At 44.5% G+C, this 10425-nt stretch overlaps 1 protein-coding gene across 2 annotated transcripts; it reads left to right on the top strand.

The window, feature by feature from the left end:
- The first annotated feature begins 1154 nt into the window (after window positions 1–1154).
- On the top strand, window positions 1155–8120 carry DMBX1 (diencephalon/mesencephalon homeobox 1). 2 transcript variants are annotated; one of them, XM_009287325.2, is made up of 4 exons: window positions 1155–1317; window positions 5505–5683; window positions 6894–7248; window positions 7720–8120. In XM_009287325.2, the coding sequence occupies exons 1-4, from the start codon at window positions 1164–1166 to the stop codon at window positions 8118–8120; spliced, it is 1089 nt and encodes a 362-aa protein (XP_009285600.1). In that variant the 5' UTR covers window positions 1155–1163. The 2 variants fall into 2 exon arrangements, with proteins under 2 accessions (XP_009285600.1, XP_009285599.1); XM_009287324.1 differs by having other exon boundaries at window positions 1164–1315; window positions 5488–5683.
- The last annotated feature ends 2305 nt before the right edge of the window (window positions 8121–10425 follow it).

The raw sequence follows: 10425 nt of genomic DNA, 5'->3' as shown, positions 1-10425 counted from the left end.
CATGGGAGTTGAACCACGTCCCTCCAGTGATCAAAACTGTTTTCTAAGAGGTTTCCTAGATAAACTGTCTGCTTTCCTTAAGTTAGTCCAGCTGGACCTCTTTCTCTGAATGGTCTGACTTCTCTGACTTTCCAGACGATGACTTGCTTATGTAAATGGTGTTTTTAACATTTTCTTTTATGGCAAATATTTCACAACTTCCTTTCCGATGTCTTACAAACTACAGAAACGGCATCCTGGAGGCCCTCAGTCATTTATAATGTGGATGAATGAAGCATCACTCAGCTTTTGAGATCAATATTAGCTCAGTTTTACAGATGGTCTGTAAGGAAAACCAGCTTGAAGTTTCATGCAGAGCCCACAGTAGAAAAAAAGCCATTAGTTTTTTGAAATAATTTCCTTGTTATTGAGCTATGAAATGTCAGTATTTATTGCAAACCTTAATTCCCTCTTTAGCCATAACATTTTTGGTCCTATTACACTACATTTATTTTCTTTTTTGAAATAATTTCCTTGTTATTGAGCTATGAAATGTCAGTATTTATTGCAAACCTTAATTCCCTCTTTAGCCATAACATTTTGGGTCCTATTACACTACAGATTTATTTTCTTTTACACCACATGAGGTTTTTTTTTCCTTTTTTCTGTGTCATTTGTGTTTTGTTAAGAAGAACCTTAAGAAAAATGAATGGAAATAAATTACACGTAAGTGGGTTCAGATAAAAAAGATTATTTGACATTATAACAATGGGATTATGGAACAGCCCACTGTAGGCAATGACAGGGACAAAATCCCAGCTAGTTCTGGGACAGAGCTAGGTTGGTTCATTAGAAGTAACAATAATATGATATATTTTATTATGGTATGTAAAAAAAATCCTTTCCCGTCTTGTGTTCAGCATATCATGAGTGGGATATAGTCAGATGCTGATCTTTAAGCTTGGAAGCCAGACTGGTGTCACTAGTGCTTTAGGTCTACAGGAGGTATTTTGACTCCTGTCCCAGAACCTGTTGGAGTTGGGAGGTTGGAAGTGAGCCTTGCATGTGGCAGCTTAAGTTTGAGCTCAGCATTTCCAAAGCTCTGCTGAGACACCAGGATGCTGGAATAGTGTGTTCCTAAGCACCTCTCTCCTCCGGCTGCTGTTTTTCAGATTTATGTCGCCATGCAGCACTATGGAGTGAACGGCTACTCCCTCCACGCCATGAATTCACTGAGCGCCATGTACAACCTCCACCAGCAGGCAGCTCAGCAAGCCCAGCACACCCCCGACTACAGGCCCTCGGTGCATGCTCTCACCTTGGCAGAGAGACTGGCTGGTAAGAACAACTCATGGCTTTTGCTGTTCCCTGGGAAAAAAAAAAAATTTGTTGCTTGCACTGAGTGAAACTCTTCTTCGGGAGTTGGAGTGTGACATAGCCAACTGGCATGGCGTGCTCCTGAATACCGGCCATGTGGTCAAGCTCTGCAGGTGGCACATGCCCTCCAGTGTTCGCTGCCAGCGGACCGCTGCACCTTGCTGCAGACTGGCCTCCGATGGCTGGGGAGCCCAGGGGTGAGAAGGGACGCAGCCCCACTATATGGGACTGAAAAGAGAGAATTAAAAAGGCACTGAAATATGTTTTAACAAGTGAATAAAAAATAGCAGAAAATTTTACTTTCTTGTCAGTAAATAACAACACAATGAATATGAGCACACAGTGAATTGGATGCCCCCACCGAGGGGCCCAGGACTTGCATCCCCTAACAGCCATCTCCTGCCATCCCAGGCCATAGCTTGTTCCTCCATGTTACCTCTTCTTGCCACTATTTTCCATTTCTTGTCCTACTGAACACTCTTTCACTCTGGAAAATGATCTTCATTTGGATCTTCTTTGGGTCTCACCTTGACCTATTTCTTCCTGGGTCTCCTAGACCTTGGCTTGGGTGACGCTTTCTTGCAGGTCCTGCTGGCTCCCTCTCTGTTGTTGTTGTATTTTGCCCTCCATAAAAGAGCTTTTTTAGGCTCAAAGAAAGTCACATATGACTTTACCTAGAGAGTGTTATTTACACAGCATTGTTGATGGTGGGACAGTGGGCAGAGCGTCTGATCTGTTTTTCTGTGTTCAGCCATGAGTGTAACACCACTACATCAATACTGTCATTAGAAGGAATTGCGAAGTCCAGATAGTATTTTATGATTTGGTAGGGGGAATTGTTCAAAAATAATTGATGGAGACCTGAGAATATTTGGTATGGTAGGGCAAATACATCTGCTCTACCTTTCAGCCTACCACAAAACACCCAGATCTGGCTGAGATCATCAAAGGCTACTGCAATGCAAATGGTCAACAGCTGCAACATCACCGTTTTGGTCAGGGCTTGGATGCAGTGTGGTAGAGCAGCCCTGACAACCAGTGCAGTGAAGCTAAAGCAAAAAGTTACTGGAGATGTGATTCTAGAGACCTTCCCAGAATGGAACGATCTTCCCTGACTGCTTTAAGATAGCTTTCTAGTTGTCTGGTATTAAAGGAAAAAAAATGTGGAGTGACTCCTTCCAGCCTAGAGTAGGTGGAAAAAATTATCTACTCAGACAACTTTAGTGGGCTAAACGTAAGAGACATGGGCTTAAGCCAAAATAAGGATGCAGAAGTTTCAGGACAGTCCTCCTAGGTGGGTGGTCCACAAAGGCATGGTAGTAAAGGTCTCGGACTCTTTGCATCAGTGAACCGCAGCTGACGCTGAAATCTTCATGCCAGCAATGTTCCCTTATCCAGCTGCTAGCAGTGACCTCCTTAACATGGTTCCTCAGACCACTCACTGTGGCCTGTGGGATCTCTTGGGGGCCATAGGGCAGAGCTGGGAGTCGCTGTCCTCATTGAAAAAGAACCAAAGTGGGATCAAGGAGACCTGGACTCTAACCCTGGCTCTACTGCTGGGCTGCAGAGTGATGACAGGTGGGCACTTCGCTTGTCCTGGTCATCCGTCCCCTCCTTCTCTCACCTTTTCAGCATGTAGGTCGTCAGACGGGGGCAGATGGTCCTAAACTCTGCAACGTGCCTTGCAGACCTTGTGTCTCAAGGTGCCCCTTTCCTAGATACAAGGATCTCTTGAATGATTTTTGTGATCACCTGTATCTTTTACAGTAGAGCATGGAGGACTTAATGTCTTTGACCATAACTAGGGTAAAAGCAGAGGGAGATTAAAAAAAAAAAAAAAAGAATAAAAAAGCTATTCTCATATTCTTGACCGGGAGATTCAATTGGTTTTCTGACCTCTTATCTTTAAAATTAATAACCCACCTGGAAGACTTTACAAATTAAATCCCATGGTCCCCTTGTCTGCTTATCATTGGCAGGGTAGGCATTATATACCTAAAAGCTGGTTCCTTTGCAGTTGCTTCACATTCTGTTACTTCTGAATATCTTTCAGTGCAGGTTATAGATCTCATTTGCCTTCCAGGGACAATCAGAATAAAGCAGCACAAAAGCAAATGACCTTAAGTCAGAAAACAGAGGTTTCTGATTGTAACTGCAAAGCCTCACCTGCAATTTATATTCTCCTTCTTGCACAAAGCCTGAAAACATAATTAAAACATTAAAATAATTGCTGGTTGGCTCTTGTTGGAGTGGCCAAACTTAATGCATGAGCTGCTGCCTCTGGGGAGCTGGTAGGTGTAACCTCTACTCTAGAAATTCAGGAATATTCCAGCCTGCAGGTAGGGTGTTTAACCAGTGTCCTTGCTCCTGATTTCTTGTACTTGAAACACAAATGTGAGCTTTGTAAAACGTTTCGGGGTAGCTTCAATTTCTGGTCCTGGAACATCCCTTCTCCTCGCCTGGCTGCACCGTGAGCTGTGTCTGAATGCATCGAGGACAGTCTCTTTGCCTCCAAAGTGGCAGCTATTACCAGCGTTTTAACTCCCCGAGGAGCTCCAATACCTCGAACGCAAAAGTCTCTTGTATGCAACCAACACTATATTGTATTTGGCCGAAGACCTTTAGCCTGATCACGTCTTTTCCAGGTTGCCAAAACCACATGGCTTTGGCAATCGCCCAGAAAGGCGCTGCAAATGCTGACCTAGAATGAAACAGCTGGAAGTTTGGAAGAGGAATGCTTGAGTAGTGCAAAGCTAATTTGCTATGCTCGTTAGCCAACATATTTGGAACCTGGCTGTGTGATTCTGGGGCTGGCTTGACAGCAGGTTTTGTTTTATTGTTTACATTCACGCCACGACGCTCGTGACAAAAGCACAAATAAACAGCAGCAAGAGCCTTCATCTGGCTCCGCGCACTGATAATGCTGACTTTTCTCCCTGTTAGGTTGTTTTCTAGTGTGTTCATTCCTCCCTTCTACTGGAAGTCACATTCTTAACTGAATTAAAAATGATACCAGACACGCCTCTTTCTGCATTTCCTCTTTGAGAGCCAGACTATTTCATTCCAATGCTGTAGCACAGCATGTCCCAACTTGCATAATAAAGGGATTTTTTTTAATTTTAAAGTAACTTATTTTCATTGATTTAAGATTTTTCTACTCCCACTAGCTGTTGTGCAATAATAACGCCTCTGGTAAAATAATAAGCCCTTTACTGTTGGCCTCAGATTTTCCCCAGTCTGAATTTCTTCTCTGCCGTCAAATTTGCAAGCACAGTTTGCAAAGTCAGATCTTCTGAGTAGCTCGTCTACTGAGAAGAACTCAGCACATGAGCTATGGGCTTGCAATCAGTGGGGCTGGGCTTGGTTCCTGGCTGGCGTTTCCACCCCAGATGCTGGAGAGTGTCCGTGCTCAGTAAAGCATGTGCTTTCAAGCTAAACACACATAAGCACACGAGCTTAAGTGCTTTCCTGAACTGGAGCCCAGAACAGCTCTCCAATATCATGCCTTGAAGACTACAGTGAGCTACATGCGAGACACTAAAGAAGAGCCAGCTCAGCCTGGTTTCTGGCAAGATGCATGTCTTCTAATGCAGCTGTAGCCAACAAAATGAGCTAGAGGCAGCTGCGTTCGAGCTGCATGGACTCTTCCCACTGATCAGTGCAGCGCATCATGGCAGTGTTGAAGCCTACTGAAGCTCTGCCTTTGGCTTCAAGGAGAACATGACACATAATGTTGGGCTCCTCTCCTGATTACGACAGTGAAACTCCCCACCTTGTTTTTAATTGTGTTTCTTAATGAGAGAGGCTTATGCCACGGTGGGGTGGCATAAGCGTGTCCTGCCCCACTGATGTTGGAGCAGATGGGCTTATTTCAACCAAATTTAGCACTGGAGTCTCAACAGTTTCCACAGCTGTCATAGAAAGAGGTTCCCTCTCCAGAACAGGCTTTCTAGTCAGAGGTTTTATCTCCTCAGACACCTCAATTAACCAGCAAAATGCATGTATATGTTTTATTAGATCTAGAGCCATGAAAAAACATTTTGTAGGTTCGTCTGGTGTTAGCAAGTGCTTTATTCAACTGTCAGCATACAAATTCCAATAATTAAATTGGCCACTTTTCTTGTCTTCCAACGGCTGTACATTTCAAGACATCATTTTGGAGGCACGTTATGGATCCCAGCACCGCAAACAAAGGCGAAGTCGCACGGCCTTCACCGCCCAACAGCTGGAGGCGCTGGAGAAGACCTTCCAGAAGACTCACTACCCAGATGTGGTGATGAGAGAGCGGCTGGCTATGTGCACAAACCTACCTGAAGCCAGAGTCCAGGTACTGATATTTTGTGGGTTTGTGAGTGGGGATGTTTAAAAGAATATAGTGGGGTTCCCAGAGGGTTGACAGTTCCCTGGACCTTTCAAGATTCTTCCAGTGTAACCAAAGATTTTGGGGCAGTAAAGTTGTCAAAGGTGGGGGCGGGGGTGGTGGTGGATAAAATCATCCAAAGTCAAACATCTGCTAAAGAAATTCTTAATCCACACACACATTTTTTAAATTTAGGATTGTCTGAAGTGTACACTGGTTTTCATTTGTTCTTTCACATTTCTTTGGGGGAAATTTTAGAAACATCAACAGAAGTCTACTTATTTATTTATTTGCAAGGCTTTTCTGGCTTTCTCAGAAGAGCAGAAACCCAAGTAATTCCAGCTGCTCTTTTCCACTAGTGTCAATATTTGTAACATCTCAGGCCAAGGTTTGGTTTTGTTTTTTGGTTTTATTTTTAGTTTCAACTAGCGCAACGTGCTTCATAACCTGCTGGTGGGGAGGTTCTTGCATTGCTGGGCTTTAAAAGCTAAATAGCAAGTTCTCCAGTGTGAAGCGGATAAGCAGTAGAAAAAAATAGTTCTCATATAAATATCAAGACATTTTGATCTTCAAAATTTTTGTTTCCTCATCTAACTAACCAAGCAACACTAACAAGATTTGCAAATATATTTCTTCCAATCCATGTCTACTGATTTAGGGTAAAAAATATGAATTCTCTCCTCCTTCCCTAAATTCAGTTCCCAGATAACAGCTTATTATTTCGAATGTTGCCAGCATAGTTTTGGTACACTTATGACTGAATGGTTTTAGAAACTAACAAACAGAGCACTGTACTGTAAGCCAATGTAATGTCATCAGAATCAGCTATAGGATTGGTTGGATGGAGCTGGTTGGATGGAGCTGGTTGGATGCAACTGCCTGACCAATTTAGAAAAAAAAACCACAAAACAAACAGAAAACAACAGCAATGGAGTGGCTTAAAGAATCAACATAAAGGCTGGGCATTTTTAAAAATATATTTGTTGTGCTATTTGTAGAAGCACTGAAAACAGGTAGAGCTCTAAGATCCAACAAAGTGGAATGACATTTGGGCACAGTGGGTTTGCAGTACTTCATTACTTGGGGTTCTCCTGAAGCTCCCAGGCTGAATGTTGCCAAGTTTGGCACTAAGCAGGATTCTCACCAGTTTTCCCCCCTGCTGTTTGTGGCATTGAAGGTTTGGTTCAAGAACCGGAGAGCCAAATTCCGGAAGAAGCAGCGTAGCCTGCAGAAGGAACAGCTGCAGAAGCAGAAGGACTGTGAAGGGAGCCACAGTGAGGGAAAGACGGAGCCGCCCATGCTGGAGACCCAGGTCACCACCCCAGACACCGAGAAGGTCCAGAGCCTCCCAAGTGAGGTAGGCGCAGACCTCAACCTAACCCTGTCAGAGCAGTCGGCCAGTGAGTCAGCGCCCGAGGATCAGACTGACAGAGAGGAGGAGTTTAAGAGCACCTTGGACGAGGCTAAAGTGGACAAGAGCCCTGGTGTGGACAGCAAGGCTTTGAACTGCAAGAGAGCGAGCCCAAAAGCAGGTGAGGGGCAGCATCTTGATGGGGGTTGGTGTCAGGACCTGGCATTTCCAAGGGGGATACTGGTGGTTGGGTATAGTCTCTTATTCCCTATGACGTGGGTGCTTGCAGGTAGGTTGCACAGACTTGTCTTCTTGTCCCCAGCACTAAATGGGACCCACAGAGGGCATGATGTCTATTGTAGCAGGAGCACAGAAAGAGCAAAGACCTTCTGCTCAGGTTAGAGCTTGAGGAGAACAGTGCCCAGCAGCAGCAGGAAAGCCATAGCAAAGAGGTCAGCCCCATTTCCATGCTGTAAGATGCTAAGTATGGAACTGACATGTTTAGCTCTCCTGAGCTAACACAACCCCTCTCGTTTGCCCTCCTGATGCAAGAGAGAAGCCCATGCTGCAGTCCAAACCCTACTGGGGTGCGGATCAGCACCTGCATCCAACCTGTAGAAATAACCCCCATCCTCTCTGTCTCCTGTTACAGAGTCCCCTATCAGCGCGACTGTGACGCCTTCATCCAGCAGTGGTCTGGCTCAGACTCACTCCTACTCCTCCTCACCCCTGAGCCTCTTCCGCCTCCAAGAGCAATTCCGCCAGCACATGGCAGCCACCAACAACTTGGTCCATTACTCCTCCTTCGAAATGGGGACACCATCTGCCATGCCCTACTTGGGCATGAACGTCAACATGGCACCACTGAGCTCCCTGCACTGTCAGTCGTACTACCAGTCGCTCTCCCACGCTCAGCAGGTCTGGTCCTCACCCATCCTGCAGGCCTCCAGCTCCCTTCCAAGCCTGAACAGTAAAACAACGAGTATTGAGAACCTAAGGCTCCGGGCAAAGCAGCACGCGGCATCCCTCGGGCTTGACACCCTACCCAACTGACTGCCAGATGAGCTACCATTGCCTGCCAGAAGATGCACCAGAGGTTGGCACTAGGCATGTCACTCCTTGAACCCCCACCCACCCTCATCTCTTCCTGGAGTAAGGTGCTCCCTTTCAGGGAAAACTTTGCATTTATTAACGTCTTATTAGCACCACAGTTGCATCAGACATTGCTACTGGCCTGGTCTTCACTAAATATTTAAGGAGGAAGGGGGAGAGGATGTATGTTTAGAAAGATGAACTGTCCTCTGGACTGCTATGAGTTAAGCCTGCAACGTTCAGGAGAAGCCCCCTTTACTCATCCCCACGATAATGTGCCAACTGTGTTATATACACCTTTTTCTGTTGTTGTTGCATTCTTTGGGAAAAGAAAGAGTCCTGCTTTGTCTTGTATATAGTTTATAATGTTGACAGCACCCATCACCTGTGTGTTACTGTCAGTGTTACAGAACTGTGACCTCTTTTGCTTTTATTCCCCCTTCCTTCTCAATTTTAGTAGCTAGTATCGAAGTTACAAATCAGCCATCCTCCTGACCTCAGCTCGTAGCTAGTTGCTCTTCTTGGGTCAGCATCCTAAAGGTGTTTATGACAAAGAGAAATAATTGTGCACTTCACCGCTCCACTTCTCCCTTCTCTGCTAAAGCTAATTTTATAACAGCTGGGAAATGATATGAAGGTGAATTTCCTGTTTAAGCACTTCCTATAATGCAAGCATTTTTCGTTTACTTTTTAATAGCACTTGTTCAAAGACAGAGGACAAAATATGGGCCAAATGCTGCTGGCTGGGGAGAAAAATGAAAGCCAAATTCACAGGATTATTTTTGATCTAGATTGTTTCCTCTTTGATCTTCAGTGAAGTGTAAACTCCTCTATTTACAAATTGCAGGGTTTTCTTTTTGGAGAGCATTTTGGTCTAACTTGACAATAGAGAATAATAAAAACTTTGTATGAACTCCTGGTGTGTTCATACACCATGAATTATATGGTTCTTTGACAAAAACTTGATTAATGCAAGCTGTGTCTAGAAAAAAACTCTGATCACCAAATTCTACCCTCAAGCCCTGCAGCTTCAGAAACTGGTTAGCAAGTGGAAATGTAACAAGTGAAAAATGCTGGAGGCAAAGCAGGTGATAAGCAGGGGCTTTATATTCTCTTTATATTCTCTGGAGCTGAGAGGGAGTAGATAAACTTGCCAAAAACACAGGGTTTGCAAGTAACCAAAATTCACCAGCTTCAAAATAATTTCAGTGAACAGTTTCAGCCTCGTTTCATTGGAATGAGCCATCATTCAACCTGGGGTGGTTTTCCTTGTTGAGAAGCAATGTTTCTGCCAACTCAAATCACGTTATTTTTTGCCAAACCAAACAAATCCTTTGAACCCACTGCTGTTACCCTGAGCATTAGGGAGGGACGCTATCCAGACCTAATCTCCAATAATGCCTAGGACCAAAAAATCCAGCCTGGCTCTGTGGCAGGTGCTAGGTTTGAATCCCAAGTGTGTCAGCCAGGTCTGCCACTAACACACTGGGCAGAGCTGTGCTAATTCACTGCAGATGATCAGCCGGTCCATATTTGATTTAAGCATGAACTGTAGACCCATAGCCTACGGCCTGTCTCGCTCACACCTTGCTTCACACCAGGGCAGAAGCCAGGGGTCAAATTACCTCTTCAAACACAGGGGGAAAGAGTGTTTTCAACTCCACTAAAGCCTCTTGAAAAAGCCTCTAACTCCTGCAAATAGAGATGTAAGAATAGCCAAGTTTGGTGGGAAATGATGTTTTATCCCTCATAAAGTTGTAGCAAGAGCAGACCTCTGGAGAGGGCAGTTCATCGACTGCACCAGCTTCCAAGGAAAATGGAGCATCTTCCTTAAAAATTTCTGTTGTGCCAAACACTTCAGTCTTGGGGTTTTCTCTCCTGCTTTCGTTTCCCTGACTTTGTCAAATCAGCCCCAGTGACCGGCAGAATTCTCCACTTTTTCAAAACCAAATGTATTCATAGGAAGTGGATTTTTGGCTGCTGCTTTCAAAGGAGCCTGATTAAATTAAAACCACCAAAGTGCATTTACTGTCTCCAAAAACATCCTTTGAAAGTCCCAGCTTTCATTTCTTGTAGCCTGTCACCCAAACCAGGGACACCAAAACAAAGCTCTAATTTTTCTCCTCCCCCTTCCTCATAAAGCTATATTCATCTTTTTTTTTTTTTTCTCCTGCCTCCTGCTAACCTCAGCACATTTGTAGGCTATGGAGTTGCTGTGCCAGAGCAGAGCAACTGCAAATTTAATTAACGCCCCTTCTGATGTTGT

Source organism: Aptenodytes forsteri, unplaced genomic scaffold (assembly GCF_000699145.1).
Source record: "Aptenodytes forsteri isolate BGI_AS27 unplaced genomic scaffold, ASM69914v1 Scaffold119, whole genome shotgun sequence".
NCBI lineage: Eukaryota > Metazoa > Chordata > Aves > Sphenisciformes > Spheniscidae > Aptenodytes > Aptenodytes forsteri.
The sequence above is the reverse complement of the archived record's forward strand: the minus strand, read 5'-3'. Positions and strand labels throughout refer to the sequence as shown.

Coding starts and splice junctions, on each gene's coding strand:
- DMBX1 (XM_009287324.1), top strand. CDS start 1,164: ATGCAGCACTATGGAGTGAACGGCTACTCCCTCCACGCCATGAATTCA. Junction 5,684..6,893: donor TACCTGAAGCCAGAGTCCAG/GTACTGATATTT, acceptor GTGGCATTGAAG/GTTTGGTTCAAGAACCGGAG. Junction 7,249..7,719: donor GAGAGCGAGCCCAAAAGCAG/GTGAGGGGCAGC, acceptor CTCCTGTTACAG/AGTCCCCTATCAGCGCGACT.